General features: G+C 38.3%; 2 protein-coding genes across 2 annotated transcripts; one reads left to right on the top strand and one right to left on the bottom strand.

The window, feature by feature from the left end:
• Nucleotides 1–2,659: 2,659 nt before the first annotated feature.
• FAIM (Fas apoptotic inhibitory molecule) lies at nt 2,660–9,260 on the top strand. Its single transcript, XM_009578025.1, has 5 exons — nt 2,660–2,791; nt 3,153–3,381; nt 4,759–4,808; nt 6,259–6,444; nt 9,027–9,260. The coding sequence occupies exons 1-4, from the start codon at nt 2,681–2,683 to the stop codon at nt 6,406–6,408; spliced, it is 540 nt and encodes a 179-aa protein (XP_009576320.1). The 5' UTR covers nt 2,660–2,680; the 3' UTR covers nt 6,409–6,444; nt 9,027–9,260.
• On the bottom strand, nt 9,043–18,151 carry PARP9 (poly (ADP-ribose) polymerase family, member 9; the record flags this gene model as incomplete). The annotated part of the gene is given in 9 exon segments (XM_009578026.1): nt 9,043–9,350; nt 10,560–10,734; nt 12,153–12,301; nt 13,091–13,465; nt 13,917–13,992; nt 15,220–15,438; nt 15,518–15,745; nt 17,164–17,998; nt 18,112–18,151. Coding segments are annotated over 9 exon segments (2,405 nt in total), but the record flags the coding sequence as incomplete, so codon positions are not given.
• Between the last annotated feature and the right edge of the window lie 550 nt (nt 18,152–18,701).

Here is an 18,701-nt window from a genome sequence, read left to right as displayed (position 1 = left end):
CAGAGAGGAGTCGCGTGTGCTCACTGGGTGTGGAGGATCACGGCGATCAGCAATAAGCTGTTCGAGGAAGGATTTAGAAAGGTGGCTCTCAGGACTTACTTTAAAAAAACCTCTTTGCTGGCAATAAGCGTGGGTGGTGGAGAGAAATTTGCCGTCTCTGGAGTTCATACGGTTCTCAGTGCACGCTCCCCCGCTGTCTGCCACCAGGCGTGGATTGGGTGGGTGCAGCGCGGTAATCCTATCCTATTTTTCAAAACAAGTCCTTCTGCATAAAGAAGTAAATCTCATTTTGGGCTGCTGACTTAATTAACAGAAAATGCAGTGAGGCGGTCGGGTCGGCGGTTAGTACAAATCCGTTTCCTTGGACTCGAGCCAGTGAGTGAGTGAGGGCCAACTCTGTGGCCAACTCTGCGGCGGGCATCTCCTGGTCATGTAGTAGTGTACGGCCTTCCCTTCCAACTCTGATGGTATCGATGTCCTTCAGAAAACATAAAGCTGGCCTAGAGTTTGGGTTCAGGTTTGATTAAAAAAGTGTATTACCACATTACCATGATTTGTTTAAAAACAGAATTGTGTGTTTTGTGTGTTCTGGCATGTTTCCTAACCCTTTCAGCATCAATCCTAAATTATCTGCTAAAATTCAGGCAGCAGGGTTGCATACTGCCACGGGTGATGCAGTCTGTGCGGGTAGGCTGTAGACATGCTCCAGGTGCCACTTCTTCAGGCATTTCTTTTTGTGCCTGAGGCCACTTCTTGCGTCGATTAGCTGGCAGGGACAAGCGTGGGTCTGTCCTGAGCCCCTGGCACCCGCTCCTTTGACGAGAAGGGGAAGGGGGAAGCACAGAAATACACCCCGCCTGACTTCCACCCTGTGCCAGGGGATGCGAGCCTTCACAGAAATCAACCCGTAACTTAAGGAACAACCAAAACAACCTCCTCGGCATTTATTAGGTGGTATAGACTGCTCACTACTGTGAGAATTAAATCCTTAGATCCTTAAAACAGTTTCACTGTTTTTAAAACTTATTTTTCAGTTTATGAACAGAAATGTGTGTAATGACTGACAAAACCACAGAGAGTAATACAGTGTACTTGAGCATGTTCTAAAAATAGAAGCTTAAGACAGAGTGAAGGAGGTTTAATTTTTAAATGCACACTCCTCTGTTATGCTGAAGAGAGACCCTAGAACTTACAACTTCACTTTTAATTCATTTTTCACTGAGAAGTTCAATTTATCAAAAATTCTCTTATTTGCACTTACTTAAATTATGCTTATTGATATGCACAGAGAATGCAGATAGCTCTTAACAAATTAATTTGTTTGGTGAAAATAATAAATTAAAAATAAGTCAGCAGTGTTGTAAAACACAGTCATGGTCTAAAAACCTCCTAAGTAAGAAACAAGTGATTTATATTTGTGGTTCACATAGACTTTATGATGGAATTGCCAGGTCAAATTGCTAATACAATTGTTGAAAACTACTACAGTGGTTTAGAAAAGTGAGTAGGTTGAAATCGTTGCCTGTGCTGTTTCACTTTCCCTGAGGTGGCAACTGTCCCTAGTTTGTTACGGTTTGTGACTGAGATGGGCAGCTCTGGATTTGGTTCCTGCTTTGGTCAAGTTGTCCATTTCTAAGCTTTTGCTCACAAGTTAAGCAAACCATTTTTCCATTAAAAAACTTACAAAGTTATGATGTGCTAATAAAGTTAGGATAAATTGCACTTACTAATTTTGTAAAGAATACTTACATTTGCCTTTCTGTCTAAGAGGAAAAATTGTGTGTTGTATTTCATCATAGACATGGCAGTGCATGATAGTTCATGACACTTTTAAAAATGTTCTTTATCTTAAATGGAGAAAACGAGGCAAATTTAGGCCTCAACACTTATATGTTGCTATTCTGCTTTTCTTTTTTTCTTGCTGCTAATTGGATTAAAGGCCGTTTTGGTTACTATGGCATCCCGTGAGGAGATTACTGTCTGTGAAGATGAAGTAAGGTAAAAAATCAGAACTGTGGTATGAGCAGATTTGGAAAGATATCCACAGTTCCAGTGGTCACTTATGACTGTATCTGAACACTAAAAATTACTTAAATGAAAGGATATCTTGCCAGATCTCCTCCCCTATAGGTGTTTGTGTGTGCAGAGTTGCATTTCTGAATGATGTAGGTAATGTTTATGAGAAAGATTACAGACAAATCTGTTAAAACAGATAATAGCTAAACTGGTCATCCTGACTATTTTTCAAGTTTAAAAGGCTAAAACACTTTCTCAGAGATCAATCAAAATACTGTATTTTAACACCTGCCAAGAAATTGCAGAACTGTCCAGGAGCATCTGAATTCTAAGTATAATTTTGTAACCATACTGTCACCTGAGATGGAAGCTTTAGAGGTTAGATGGATATATATGTCTTTGTATGGTATTTGTCAAAGTGAGTCTGTTTAACTGTCTGTTTATATTTTGTGATATTTTGTCATATTTGAATGTTTGAAAAACATGAAAATACAAGCAGTTCTGTATGCTTATTCTTTCAAATCTCTTTTTTCATTTGTAAAAAGCGACTTGCCCTGAAGCGGTAAAGCTTTGAACTATAGACATCAGTAATTGAACTCTTTCAATGACAACTAATTTACTTTGTTGGTGTTTCCATAGGTCTCGGTACAGCCACTTAGAGAAGATGACAGATTTGGTGGCTGTTTGGGAAGTAGCTTTAAGTGACGGTGTTCATAAGATTGAATTTGAACATGGGACCACTTCAGGAAAACGTGTTGTCTATGTTGATGGAAAGGTGAAATTGCTATGTGCTCAAAATTCACTATGACACAGATTATATAAGTGCACTTCCATGCAACAGGCATCAGAACAAACAAAAGACTAATAAATGCAAGTGAGGTATATTCAGTTGATTAACTTTACCTAATTTAATGAACTGCATCGTTCTTTTTTTCAGTTACAATTAAGATGTGAATATTCATGAAGTGCTTTGCTGTCCTTGGGCAGACGCACTCTAGACATACAGAATATTGTTTATTCTGAAATAATAGTTAAGTATTGAGCTGTTTCCTGAGTTCTAGTTCAATTTTTTTTTATACTAAAACATGCATTCAGGTTTATCAATTAATACCCATTGTCTGTGTTTTATTCTACAGGAAGAAATAAGAAAAGAATGGATGTTTAAATTAGTGGGTAAAGAAACATTCCCTGTTGGAGCAGCCAAAACAAGAGCTACTATTAACATTGATGCAGTCAGTGGCTTTGCATATGAATATACTTTGGAGATCAATGGAAAGAGCCTCAAGAAGTATATGGAGAACAGGTCAAAAATAACCAATACTTGGGTACTGAGCTTGGGTGGTATGGACTATAGAGTTGTTCTAGGTAAGTAAACATTGAATGACTTCATGTTGCTGCCTTTGAATAAACTTGTATGCATTTAATAACTGGTAATTAAGAGAAAGTGCAGTTCAGTGGCTAGCACTGTTGCGGTGTAAAATCCTGGGTGGCCTGGAACTTTGGAGTAACTCCGAAAAATAATGGTCTTGTTACACCTGTGTAAGCCTGCTGTCAGTGTTCTGTTCTACAGCAGCACGGTCTAGATTTAAAAAAAGAGAAAAAAATGGTTGGAAGGAGTTGGCTTCTGTATCCATAGAGCTGCCCTGGCAAGACAGTTCTCCAGGTGAAGCATGTTATAGAAGTGTTATCTGCGATGTGATCAAACCCGCTGTGTGTGTATGTTTGTTGAGCAGGTAACCAGGCTTTCCTTCCAAAAATCATAGGCCAAAGCCAAGGAGTCTTTAACTGAGGAAGTGGGACAATGTTATTCTACATTTTTGATAGATTAACCAGTATCCTTTTTTTCTGCATCACTTCTTAACTACAAATTTAATCTAAAATCTTCAGATGACTTTTTTCACTTTCTTAATAGCAAGGCAATACATTTCTTCTCTTCTGCCCCCCTTTCCCAAATACATTACAAGCAGATGGGAGGAAGGGATCCCCTGAGGAATTTGTCCATGGCATCTAGTGGGAAAACTTTCACCTAGATGTTGCTGTATGGTTAGACCTGAAGACAGGAGATCTTGGGCTATGATTTCTTCTTAAGCCTCAGGACTTTTAATCTCCCTACGCTTACTTAAAAGGCACACAGTGTTCAGCTCTCTACTGATGTCCTGTGGATGACAGTGTCAGTAACATGAATTCTAGAGCAAAGTAATTTAAGGAGGATGTGCTGGGAGGAGTAAAAGAATATTGTTTCATATGAAAAAAAATCTAAGATTCATATTTAAAGTGGTACTTGGGTTTTCAAGGAGATTTTAAGAATACAAACAGTTCGATGGATGTTAAGTAATGCTGCTTTTGAATTAAATCAACCTGGAAAAAATGTTAGAGCTTCATTGAAACAGCTCTCAAATGATTAGCAGAAATTACTTCATTTTTCTGGCTTCAAGGTTTTCAGTTTAAGAATGATTTTCAGTTTAACATCTCTGACAATATTCAGAACAACCCAGTGTTAACAGCCAGGTCTAGGGAGAGGTAAAAATGTATGTTCATAGCAAAAGTTTTTTGCCCATTGATGACAGAGCCTCCCATCTCTCCAATATAAGAACAAACCCTGTAGCCCAGGTATTAGGAACAACTTTTGGGAATTGAAAGTAAAATTCAACAGTAAATTTTTAAAATTCCTAGATCTTCCTGTCTGTAGGGGAAAAAAAAAATCTTGTTCTTTCTACTTTTTGATTTCTTTTTCCTTCACAGAAAAGGACACTATGGATGTGTGGTGCAATGGCCAAAAAATGGAAACAGCGGTACGTGATCATTTCCAAAGGCTTTTCACAGCCTACGGCTAGATAACCAAAGCTTAGCAAAATAAGCCAGAGGGGCATGTTACCTCACTTTACCACAGAGTATGAGCATATGCCTAAACAGTCAGTACGCTATTAGTCTGTTCCAAATGTCCTTCACTATATCTTACAACTGACAGTATTTCAGTTAGGATGCCAAACATCTATATTTAAGGATAAACAATGCTTTTGTTTACACTTTTTAGACAAGCAAAATAAATCTTCTGGGTTGGTTGTCCAGGGTTTTTGGGGAGAAAACTTTCAGGAGAGTGGGAGGGACTTGAGTTTCATGCAGAGTATAGAGCCACTTCATCCAAACCTGCTTGTGTCAGTGATGACTGAGAATTGAACACCTGTAGTCTGTTATGACTCACGATTTTTTTCCACCTAGAGATGGTCCCTAACACTTAGGGCTTAAGAGTCACGTTGGAACAAATCAAATGTTTTGTCTTTCTGTCACATCTGCATTAATTTTTAGAGCAGGTTGACAGCTAGAAGGCTTGATCTATTTGGTGTCTTTTTATATTATGATGGCTTTCAATACGCATACTATGTAGGCTACCCCATCCTTGAAGGATGTGCTTTCTCACCAGAGAGTTGTCACTGTGATTACTACTGTCACAAGTAATCCCCTGGATGAGTACAAGTTGTAAAATCAACAGTTTTGCTGTACTTGAGAATAGGATGAAAAGATTCACCAAATGTTTCTTTAGTAATCAGTGGAAGAAACGTCCTCTCTCAGTGAATGAGGACTTCTGCTCTTGATGGTTCTCAGCCTTTTCTATAATGTAATAAATGCACTAGGAGATATTCTTTTAAGCTACAAGTACAGGTTTAGTTGTCAAACTGTGCTTGTATTAGAGCAGCACACAGATTTTTCTACTCTCCCAAAGATGATGACAAAAATACAGCCATGTATGGCAAAATCTGTAATAGGAAATTACATAACTGCAGCAGGAGCTATGTATCCAAAATACATAGCTGTTAGACTCAATTTGGGGATCTCTTTGTCCTTTGTACCACTAAATCCTGCACGGTTTTACTGCCACTTCAGCACAGGTTTGTGTGGTACTTATTGGCTGTACTGCACAACTCGGAAGGAAACTCTTTTCTATTTTTGTTTTACTGATCAACGATATTAATTCACAAACTCCAACTTTATCATTTCTGATTATGTGAAATTTTGATTGTTATCTAATACCCACAAATCTTTAACTGGACGCCTTGACAAAGCCCTGTCTGAGATTCTGCAGCTTAGTTCAGCATTTGCGCTGCATTTGTCGCAGGTAACTACAGCTGCTTTAATTGTGGGAACTACAAGTGGTCTTGATGTTGGAAACAGTCTGATGCACTCAAGCTTTTATTTTACTAAAATAGCACATGTCTGGTTTTATTCTTGTCTCTTTCCTCCCAGGGTGAATTTGTAGAAGATGGGACTGAAACTCACTTCAGTGTTGGTAATCACAGCTGTTACATTAAGGCTGTCAGTAGTGGAAAACGAAAGGAAGGAATTATTCATACCCTTATTGTGGATGACAGAGAAATCCCAGAGGCTGTGGAGTAGCCTCTAGTTAACTGATTATTGTAGGACTAAGATCAGGTATTTTCAATTACTGTGGTAATTATTTTAATATGTACTACTTGGTACAATCTAGTTTGTGCTGGGTTTATTTTCTAGTTTCTGTATATGAAATTATTCTTTTTGAGAACCAGATGAAAATAATTATATACAGCCTCTTACGTTACCAGTTTTTTAAAAACTATATATACATATATTATATCACTAAGTGCAGAGAGCACAGGTGAACTTAAGTAGAAATTATATACTAGAAAAAAAAATCTCGCTATAATAAAATGCAAGATAAATATTCAGTAAGACTGAATCCTTATAAATTGTGGGTGTATGTGGAGGGAGCAGGAAGCATGTGCTGGGCATTCGAGTAAGCTGTTAAAATTTTCTCAGTAGTTATTTTTTCTATTAAACTGACTACCAACGTTTTTCAGATGCAGTTAAGAAGAGTTACAAAGTTAATAAAAATCTTATTAATGAAATACATTGTTACCAGTACTTGTGTAACAGTATTAAAATAATACTGCACTATGAAAACTGTTCTTTATTCCGAGTAGGAGAAAAGGTGTTACATTGTGCCAAAAAAAAAAATTCTTTGCGGTTTTCTGAAAACCCTTGCTTGTTAGAAATTATTGCAGTAGTTCAGAAACTCTGTACTGAGTTTTTTCAAAAAAGAAAACAGAAAAAAAATGTCCTGCCATGAAACTCCTTTAAAAAAATGACACCTCTTGAAGCAAGCTGAAATAAGAGCTTATTCTTGTTCAGTGCTACCTAACAAACCTTAAATCTACAGCTGTGTGTTTTCCTGGCAGTAATGTGTGAATCAAGAAACATGAGAAAAAATGGGACAGAAATAGAGGAAAAGAATTGGTTGCTTAAATGGAGAATTTAAAATAGAAATAGACTAATTCTGTTTCCAAACTTCCAGCATACTATCTAAAAGCAACCCTGGGATTTCTGTGAGAACAAGACTCGTGTGTTAGATGGTTCTTACAAGTTCATGGTGGGGGGTTCCCATTTAACATTACACTAGAGCATAGGCTCACACACTATAAAAGCTACCCTTTTGCAACAGTGTACACATAGCTAATCTTAAACATAACTTAAAAAAAAAAGGATTATATTCATTTGAAAGTTTGTTTTGCAATGGTTCAAAAAAATTTTCTACTTGCAACCTCAGAGTTCAGAATTAGACTTTTATAATTTAATTTCTTTTGGACTTGTGAGTGGTTCCTAGCACTCACTATCTTGGGAGTTGCAGGCGCAGTACAAATGTGCTGGGAATTCATTAACAAATTATTTTGAAAAGTTTTATTAAGCACTAATTTCATCTACATTTTAGGGTTCAGACTGCTCTCCATTAGCTTTACACGTAGATGAAATGCTTTTCATATGACAATGTCATTGGTTTTTAATAGTTTTATGCAAGCCTTTCTTCTCTCCAGATAATTAGTTTTAAGCGTAGATGACTTTTCAGTCTCGAAGCAGACATGATATTGACAGATGAGCCTTTATTTCTGTATTGCAGCACTGTTATAAGCCGTTCGGGTGTTTAGTTAGGGCCATAACTGGTGGCTTTAAATGCTTCAGATTGGACAAATCTGGTAGTAGCTTTTAGTTGGGGGCAATAGATTTGTTTTAAACCCTGCTAACGTCAGACATAGTTTCAGGCTTTAGTACAGAAAGTTTCAAAGTACCTGAGACTGGACTGAATCCCCTTTTACATTGAAATGAGTATAATAGCTCTTGGCTTTTCCGTTTACTGGCTTCAGGTCACTACAGAAGCAATGTGGGGATATCTAGCTACAAGGTTGACACTGTAATCTTTGAAAGATATCGGTAAAGGTAGATTAATTGAAGAACAATTTCAAGCTATAGCTTGAACCAGTTCTCTACTACTTTGTAGCCTTTCAAAGATTGATTGACCACCACTGAGAAATCTGAAGCTCAAATACAGTCCAAGTCACATTCTTAAGGCTATATGGAAAAATAACAGGTTAGCTGACAGTGTCATTCATACTTTTTATTTTGAATACATGTATGTAAAATGCTTGGAATCTCTAATAAAAATCATTAATAGAAACTGTAAGAGCAACTACTGTTAGAAATCATGAAGTATTGCCTCACATTTGTCATAACTACGTGTATTTAATAGCATGTCCCTAAGTGGGAAACAGCTTTCACCTGACACATTCACCTACTTAAGTCAAAAGAAAATTTAAGAATCAAAGGCACAGCCAAGATTTCTTGGGTTTCACTAATATATGCAATATCTCAGATTAAGAAAATATAATGGAAAAATGACAGCCTACACAAACATCGTCTATAGTCACATGCTCAGAACACTTTAAGGCATAAAGTAAATGACCAGGTAAATGCTAAACTGTATTTTGTGATGCTTTCCCTTCTGTTTCCATTCACAGATAATTTTGTTCTAATCTCCCTAAGGTATTGACTTACTTTTTCTGTTCACGGATATTTCAGAGCACTTTGGATGAGGCACTTTGATCACAGCATGTTACCAGGTAGAGCATCCTCTTAAAATCTAAGTACTAGACTTTGTTCTGAGGGGGTCTTCATAATAGCTACAATTCTGATTAATTCTTACTCAGGATGCTACTGGTTTCCTCAGAGGGCCATATACCTCTCCCTCATTTGGGAACAGGTCAACAAGTATTGTGGAAGGGCCCCAGCACTGTTGCAAATAACAAAGGTGTCAGGATTGTTTACATCATCTACTAAGCTGTCATATACCTTAATGGCATCCCCCTCCACTGCCGGTGGCATAATGTAAGACGGCTTGCCTTTAGTGTATAAGCCTGTTAATACGTCAGCCTCAAACACGTACATTTTAGAGTCTGTTTCCCACCTATCTTTACCCTCGATTAGGCTTTTCGGGTTCCTTTTAAAGTAGATGCCAGCTCCGTATTTTTGTTCTGGAAAAAGAAAGAAAAATTTTCAGAAGAAAAGGAAAAAAGCTTTTAACAATTGGTTCTTTTGGGGTGGTAGTACTAAAAGACTGCTTCTTGATTCAGTATTACATTTTATGTTACTGCTCAATGTGTGCCATCCTTTTGGAGGTAAATTTGCATTAAGTGGCTCTGATGCTAGCACTGACCATGGAAATGATGAGCAATGACAGCTGATGGCCATTCCGATTTAACTGCTACTCCAGTGATGACTGCCAGATTTAACTGTTAATATAGTGACAGAAACATCAAGGTATAATGTATCTATATAAACACTTCTGTCATCATGTACTAGGGATTCTGATAAGCATCAAAGCATGTAAGTTTTTAATAATGTAAACTACAAAAAAAGCTTTGGGATTTGTAAGGAAAATGCTGCATAAAAGTGCTATTACAATATCACATGGAAAGGTGCAAAGAAATTACATTAGACCATCATCCTATTATTACTTTGAAAGTGTGAAAATGTGCCACGTACATTGCATAGACAAGGAATGGCAAATCTCCACTTTTTGAACAGTTTCTTGCCTGAAATCCCAAGTCTGCATTTGACAAGCAAAAATATCACACCCTTCACCTATCGCAGAATGAGGTGCCAAATGCTTATTATTTCCATTTCTGAAAACATCTGTCTACTACAATATTTCATAGACACCACAACTCTCTTCCTCAGTGTACTCTAGAGTGAATGGCAGTCTGCTCAGTCAGATTATCTTCTGCCTCTGATCGCACCTGATTTGAGCAGGGGGTTAGGCTGGGTGACCTTCAGAAGAACCTTCCAGCCTCAATTATTCCGTGATTCCTTTGAACATGCTTTAAAGCATCAAGCTGCTGAATGCATGTTTGCAGCAACTAAATAAGGATGTTGACTTTCTTTAAAGAGTGATGCAACGAAATAAAACTTGGACATGGCATTATGTGTATATTAACAATGCTGTCAACAGTGTCTGGGTAGGCTAGAATCCAGGCTTATCTTCCCAGAGCCTTACTGACTCTACAGTATCAGGAAGGAAAAAAGGGGAAAATCTTACTGTAGATAAAAACGTAAGCTCATATGACTCTAAATGCAGCTAAGAAACAGTTCTTGGTTAGGAATGCCATTTTTTCTGATTTTAATCCAACTTTAGTAGTCAGTCAGTGTTCATTTTGATTAAAGATGCCAAAGCAAGTTATTACCTGTTGGTGGGGAATACATCCTGTGAAATCCAGTTTGGCACACCGAGCTACAGAACTGAGCAGGAACATGCTGGTACAACTTGTGGGTTATTTTCGAGGTACCTTGTTTTTCTTCTATTTTTTTTTTCATTTGTTGGAATGCAGCAGATAAAAGAGGATTATGTATCTTTTCAATCTGTAACATAAATAATAGTGTAGTATAAGCAGATGGAGACCAAAAGCCATGAAATCCACGAGTGCTCTTGTTCAGGCTATGTTTTTTAATGTAAGAACCTTTGATTTAGCTTATATGCATTGACCATGTAGCGGATAAGGTATGTGAAGCGTGCAACTGATCTACAGAAAAAGAAGCATGCCACTGTCCAATGCCTCTCGTTGACATCCGGAATGGGAAATATATCCGAGTGTACTGATTTCCAGTACTTGAGTTGTGCTGAACAGATAGAGTAGCAACCATACATGAGAATAAGCTGTGTGGGTGCTTACAGCCTAATCTTGGAAAGAACGGCAAGTGTCCTGCAAGGCGTGGAGAACCTCAGCTCTCGTTGATCAAAACTTTACAGCTCTTGGGGAAAAAAAGATCCATAGATGAGAGGGCCTTTACGTTAGCTTGTGTCTCGAAACCGTGGCTGCATGCAGCGTTAACGCCACACAGAACTTCAGGTGAATTGGCTACACTGCAGCTCTCACTCCCGTACCTGACTTGACCAGTGGGCCAGGCACAGTCCTATGGCAAAAGTTCGTACCAGTTGCCTCTTCAGCAACCTGCTCATGCCAGACTTCTGACTGCTCAGCTGAAAACAAGCAGGCGCTGAGGCACGATCAAGCTCTTGCTCTGTTAAAAGTCATTTAACTTTGCTATGACTGATCCTCAGTGCAGCACTGTTTTAAATGCTGATGTAGCTTTTGAGCCTCCACAAAGTCTTTAGTTCTGCAGATCAAAAAGCACTTGCTTTCATCAGGTTGGTATTTGCTATTATTTCAGTGTTAAATACCTTTCTTGTATGAAAGGCCGTTCGGCACGTGGCAGTCTGGTTTCCAGTTACTCTCTATTACTACTAGGCACACAAATCCCTGTTCACAAACTTCCATATTTCTCTGTGTTGCACAGCCTCACCCTCCTCCCGTTCAGTAAAGCAGTGATATCCAAGCAAGATCCCAACTTCAACACACTACTAATCTGTCACAACTCTGACAAATTCAGTTGCTAATTTTTGGTGTCAAGCTCACAAGAAGAAAACTGCATTAGTGTCCTGGAATATTGTACTCGTTCTAACATACCAATCTCATATTTCTCTAGAGTCCTATAAAGGAACATGTGAAGCACGAAATAAGAGACAGAATATACAGTACAGTTAAAAGGACTTCTCAGAATTTAACCACACTTTTTGAGTGATTATTTGCATTATGTTTAAAATACTTTCTATTACATCTATAATAGACTACATCTATTTTAAGGATGAGGCTGACTTGATCTTAATTTTTAAAAGCAATATATTGAAATAGTTCATCTGAGTTTTTTAAGCATATGTTAAACATGTTAGTTCAAATGTATCAGCCGAGATTTAGTTTTTCCATGAATACCCTCTTTACCTTGAGAACATGAAGCCCAGCTTTTTCAAACTGTTTCTGTCTGTCTTTAAACTCCTGAAGGTATGATTCCACCAGTGAAATCTGTCCACATTTAGTAGTATTTGTCCTGTGAAGGTGTCCTTCCAAAAGTTGACCTGCTTCTGGTTGGCCTGGATACAAATGAGGGAGTAAAATTTTCATATATCACAATATCTGAAGCAAAGGCAAGGAGGAGGGATCCAATACTTTACTTTGGTAGTTTAGTTAAGAACAAAGAATGTTAAATATTCTCCAGAGTAATGCCAGAGGCTAATATTGAGAGGGACTGATAGATAGATAGATGAGTTTATTCTTTTTTTCTACATTTATTAAAGAAACTAGAGAGAGGGAGAATCACAGAAAAGCAATTTATCTTCCCCATTACATCTCTCCACAACCCAGCTTTCATATAATGGTATCTATATTGAATGATTATACAAACACGAGGAAAAATGGATCACTCAGTAAATTTTGTAATGCCACTAGTTCTATCCACTGTTAGTGAAAGTCAAGGGCTCTGCAGAACAAGTCCATTGGTGGGTCCTGCAACAGTGGTCCAGCTGTAGCTAGCAAAAGAGCTCAGCAAAGGTATGTGTTCATTAAAGTGCAAATTTTGTAAGCCTCCAGTGGCCAGGCTTTAAAGTGAAGCTGTCCTGAAGGAAGCCAGCATTACAGCTGGCTGTACAACGATGGCCAGCTCCTGTATAAACTGTGCCCTACTAGGAATATTGCCTAGTGAGTAACCAAAGCTAACAAATGCTCTTTCAGGGGCTCATATGATAGAAGTACAGTAATATCGGTAATTGAAGCAATGCTCAGTATGTGTGTGAACTGAATGCACATCTGTCCACTCTCAGCAATACATAGACATATGTTGCTTCATACTTGACCTTATTTAGGCACTTACTTACTTAACATACCCATTAAGTACAGCAGTTCCTCTTGTTTGGCTGTAGTCTTCTCTTGCATACGAAGCAGTAATTTTTCAGCTGCGAGTACTGCATCAATCACAGCATCAGGAGGGCCCTGAAATTCCAGTCTTGCTTTTCCACCTCTCACTTCTTCTGATACACGTACACTAGAATGCTGCTCTCGAGATAGTTCTGCAAACTCATTTTTGCCGAGGCTAAAAATGTAGTTGTTTTCAATAATAGCATGATTACTTTCCTGAATTTGTACCACACTTTGGATCCATGATTCTGCTGCTTCTAATGCTGTACATATGTTCCCTTTAAGTTCAATAGCTGGTTCATTATTTGCAGTCTCTTTTACACTTTGACTCCCTGACTCTGTACCTGGAAGAAAGATTTTTTTTTTTATACAAGTGTATTGGAAGAGTGAAGAGCTTTCAAGTGCTAACACAAATTCCTATATGTAATCCAAGATGTACAGTGCAAGAAACACACTACTCTTCTGGTACGCTCAAAAAAAAGAGATTAGATACCAGGAGGTAAGGTTTCCAGGAAAAAAAAAACCCCACACATGCAGAATTTATTTGTCTTCCACTAAATGACTTCCAACAAGTTAGGCACTGACGAGGATTTTTATGTTTGAAAATCTTACGAGGGACTGCCCAGTTCCATTCCTATTAATGTAAAAATGCAAAGCGCTCACACATTTTTGCCTCCCTTTTTCCCCAAGACACATATGCAAATACTAAGTTCTTTTTAAAGGAATGTGATTTCAGATTCTCAAATCTGGAGCGCTCATTTACTTGAAATACCTCTTCTTCTGTTCATTACTTACTCAAATGATCACTTCTGTTGTAATATTGCTTTTTTCCCAGTTTGTGTGCTGCCGAATAAAATTTCCTCTGGAAAACCTTGAAAGAGAAAAGTTTAGAAGCAGTTCGCAATCTCTGTCGTCAAGTATTTAATTTGTCACTTCAAAACTCTGTTAGATAAGTTGTAGTTACACCACCACCTCAAAATTCTGAAATTGTTAACAGCTGACATTTGTCAGCTTTTCCCAAAATGTTATTCCTGAAAATATCAAATGCATTCCTGTTCTTCTACGTCTCCTAAGGTAAGACACCTTACACACTGAATGGCACCTTTACCAACTCCTTGTGGTTGTGGCATATCCAGAATTCATGGAACCACAGTAGATAAAGGTGTTCATTACTTGCAGTTTAATGCTGATGAATCCTTACTCAGTTTTAAAAGCCAGACTATTCCCCTGCCTTTACCCCAAAGCTCCTCTTCATGATCACACGTGGAAAACTTCTGAGAAGCGCTACTCTGCTAGGCAGTGGATTTGGCATCTGGCAAACTGCCTTTCCTTCTTTTTTCAGCAAAAAGAGTTTCTGCTGTGCCCTGATTATCAAGGGATGAAGTGATGAGCACACAGCTGTCATACAGGTTCCTTTAGAGTTTATGGGACTGTTACAGAACGTGGATCTGATCTTAGAATCATAGAATGGTTTGGGTTGGAAGGGACCTTAAAGATCATCTAGTTCCAACCCCTCTCCACCTCGTTCTTGCACCTGTTGAAAGAATGGATGGTTGAAGTTAAATGGGAAAAAAAGTACTTTTATAATAGATGGCTATCTAAAATAGTTGTGTATTAATCCCATTGGCCAAATACTCAAAAGGTGGAAAATGGCACACTGCAGTTGAAATTATCCAGTGTCTGTTTGCAACCCTTCTATCATGTTAGGTCATATAATGTGTTGATAGTGTTTTGCCCCAGGAACTTCATACAAAAAAAAATAGCTAAAGAAATTCCCTGAGGAGGAATAAGCTTATTCCCTAATAAGTTAAGAGTAGACTCTTTCTTATAAATTCCCTGATAGTCATGGGAATTTCAGAGCTCCCTCCCCTTGCTATCAGAACACAGGGTGAAGACTTTGGCTTTAGTGAAGAGAAAACAAAGTTTTGTAAAGATTAATAATAACTGTTAATGAGACAAATAGTTTCACAAAGGGATTTGCCGCTCGCAAATGTTATAAGTAGTATGGAATTCAGATTATCTTAATTTGTAGTCATCTATGGGAATATTTTTACAGTTTTGCATTTTCCTTATTGGTAGTTAACAACAAATTTGTTACCTGATAGGCCTCATAGTCATCTGGGCAAAAGACAATCTGCACATCTATTTTGTTCTCAGGGTGTGCCCTGGGAAAATCTAAAACCTCTTCAATCATGATCTCTGCCACTATATCAACAGGCAGCATTAAGGACCAAATCCCATCTGCTGGAAAAGAAACTGAGGGAGACCGACAGTCCCTAAAGTAATACAGGCATCTTCTTACTGCATCTTTTAATTCCTGCAAGAAAAACAAGTGTTTTAGTCCTCACATCACTCAACATGAAAATCAATTAAAATCCAATCTAACTGCTCATCACCTCGCACACTAACACCCTGTGGTGGTACGGCCACCATACAATGTGCAGTACAAGCTCACAGGGCAGATTATATCCTTTTGTTACTATGAGTTCCTTATAAGATGAAGAATATCTAAGATGAGACTGAAATTCATCCTGAAGAGCTGGACCCGCTTTTTGCAGCAGTCGTCTTGAAACTGGAGAGCAAGGCTCGCCATCCATAGGCACAGAATTCACAATAGCTGTAGTCTGGAAGAAAAGAGTGCAAAGTTTCAGTATACTTCAAGTTTACTATTTGCAAGCTTTGCTACTATAGAGAGCACTCTTTTTAGGAACAATTCCTTTTAAAAAGCCTGACTACAGCAGATCAGCTGTTTGAAAGGTTCTCTTATGACTATTAAGGGCAGCGCTAGAAAATATCAAAGTATGCACCTTCTAGTGGCAGTAAACGCATATTTTTTTCTCAGAAGCCAACAGCGTGCATAAGAGCTGTTCAAGTCATCAGAGTGTATTCAACAGAATTATTACAGCAGCTATAGAAGTGACCCATACGTGCCTCATCAAATGCAATTCTGCAGCCAACTATCGATGCACAGGAGAGAACTATGGCTATGTCTGTTACCCCAGCCCACGCAGACGCTCCCCATGTTAGGGTGGCAAGCACTTGTCACCAAACCAACGGGGTCAGTGCACACAGGGGAACTGCAAAGCTATTATTGCTTCCAATCCCCAGTGGAAACAGCAGACTGCCATAATAGGTCTTCTGTATTTCAAATTAAATATGTAAAATGCAAAACACTTGTTTACAGAATGCTGATAATAGCAGTAATTGTTCTAACTTAATTGCTGAAGATTATCAAAAGATACAAGACTTTGGAGCGTATTTTCCTCATAGTCTTGAAGGCATGTGGTGCCTTTCAGTGCTATAAAAATGGTCAATAAAATTCCCCACAATGTCAACTTTGCGCTCCTTTGCTCTCACCTCAAAACAGTGAACTTACTATTCAATTAAGATACTTCTTTAAATAAAAGTTATGATTTTTTTTAAGATACAGTATTTGCTGAAAGCAAATGCCATTCCTGTGATGTAGCTTCCAGTCTAAGAGCTCTGTTGCATTACTCTGACTAAGCTTATATTTTGCATCAGATTTTCTAGCTAAAAGGTTAAATGAATCAATTTAAATGATGCACTGTTTAAAGGTAAGGTGCACATCATCTGTTTTCAGCTGTTTCAGTGTTTGCTGAATAACTCCAGTAGCGACACCTATGAGAACATAAATTATAGGAAAAAAAGCAAGGCAAAAAATAAGACTAGACTTCTAGGGAATGCATGATAAAATGTGAACTCCCATGATGTTATAATAAGAAGATAAACATTAACATAGGGATATATTATTATTAATCATCCAATCTTTAGCTGCTTCGTCTTATGCCATTACAGCATGTATACAAAAAAAGAAATAAAAACGTTCTAATGTTTAATACTAGTTTAGAAAAAAAACCAACTCCTTGCCGCTATAATTTATTTACCATTTGTAAATTCTCATCAGGATAAGAAGATAACTATTTAGTGGACTGATACAATATGTGTTCTGAACTCTTGGGCTCCAAATTCTGCAAGGTCTTGGAAGCAACTCCCTCTTCAACATATTAGGAGACAGACTTACCTTCTGCTCTTCAAGGAGTCCTTTTACAATGCACAAGCGAATGCCTCCATGTTCGATGAAAGCTGAAGGCTGGCTTGGTGAAGCTAAAAGAGTTTCCTGAAGTGAACTGGTATCACCCAGAAACTTTTCACAGGCCTTCTTCATTTCTACAACTGTAGGCTCAAAAATGTTCACAAGGCGGATTTCCCTGAGACAGCTTGCTGGACTTGCCTCAACAAATTCCTTTACAGCCATTACAATCACCTGAGCACACAAATTGATCGGGAAGCCAAAAATACCTGAACTCACTGCTGGGATAGCCACAGACTTTATAGCATTTTCTGGAGCACTAGCGTACTTCAGAACATTCACAATAGCTTCCTGAAGTAGGTCACAACATTTTTCCTTTTCAAAAGTGGTCCACTTTGGACCAACTGCATGAATAATTTTCTTACAAGGAAGCTTCCCTCCACCTGTCACTGCTATTTTGCCAGCTGTGAGTTTTCCATAGATTTGAATATGGAGATTGCTTTGCTCTTGTATTTCTGGCCCTCCGGCTTTCACAAGGGCTAAAGCAAGGCCTCCTCCATGATCTAGATATTCATTGGCTGCATTCACCAAAGCATCGGCCTTGTGTTTTGTGAGATCATCCTTACAAACACAAATGTCAATTCCCTTTAGTTTTTTCCTGTATACTTCAATAGTGCATTTTGTACTTTTGAAGGTCAATGTACAAGCAAACTTTTTATAAATAAGATTATTTAGACAGTCCTCTCTTTTCTTAAGAGCTTCATAGGCATCTTTACTGATGGGGATCATCAAGCTGTCCTCATCCATTAGCATGCTTGGCCCTAGGATACAGAATAATATAAAGTGAAATCCAAGATACTACTGTCAAAACATTGCTTTTTATATAGAAGTGTGGTTTATAGCTCTCAATTTTATTACTGTTCAATTACTTACCAATATTTTTTGGCATAGTCTCATCTTCTCTCTCCCTTTTCATAGGCTTAGAAAGCCCAACTAAGCAATGAAATCAAGGCCTTGAGTGTTGTTCATTATTCTGTTCAAATTAACCTCCCCATCTAGTAGCTCCTTTCCCACCTTTCCTCAAGACCTTCTCCTCTTTCCTTCCAATGCCTTATGAATTACAGCAGTGTGAGTTTCAGAAAAATGAAAAGTTCGTGCTCTGTCAGCTTAATGTATTTGGATTCTGAGAAACAGTCAGTATTACACTGTCCACTGTTTCCTGTAAGGCTGTGAATACTTTCAGTTTCATCTTTTCCATCAACAACCAGCTCCCTTCCCGTAACTGAACACAGGCAGACACGGGAGTGGCCAGCTCCTGATCGGTGTCCTCAGAGGGACCACACACCCTCCTCTGAAGCAGTCTGTTTTCAAGATTATCTTCTTGTGACCTGGCAGATGTCAGACCTGGTAAAATATGCCCTAAGCCCCCAGACAGCCTGCTCAGAGTCCTCTCAGCAGAGCGATTACCAGCATATAGCCTGTAGATCCTTTGGGCAAATACCTTTTGCTTAGAAGTGGCTGATCGCTTC

This window comes from Fulmarus glacialis, unplaced genomic scaffold, assembly GCF_000690835.1.
Source record: "Fulmarus glacialis isolate BGI_N327 unplaced genomic scaffold, ASM69083v1 scaffold33045, whole genome shotgun sequence".
Lineage (NCBI taxonomy): Eukaryota > Metazoa > Chordata > Aves > Procellariiformes > Procellariidae > Fulmarus > Fulmarus glacialis.
This window is presented reverse-complemented; position numbering and strand designations above follow the sequence as displayed.

Excerpts from the sequence above, each read along its gene's own strand:
- FAIM (XM_009578025.1), top strand. The coding sequence starts at position 2,681 with ATGACAGATTTGGTGGCTGTTTGGGAAGTAGCTTTAAGTGACGGTGTT. Across the intron at positions 3,382-4,758 it reads GGACTATAGAGTTGTTCTAG|AAAAGGACACTATGGATGTG; the intron begins GTAAGTAAACAT and ends TTTCCTTCACAG. Across the intron at positions 4,809-6,258 it reads GCCAAAAAATGGAAACAGCG|GGTGAATTTGTAGAAGATGG; the intron begins GTACGTGATCAT and ends CTTTCCTCCCAG.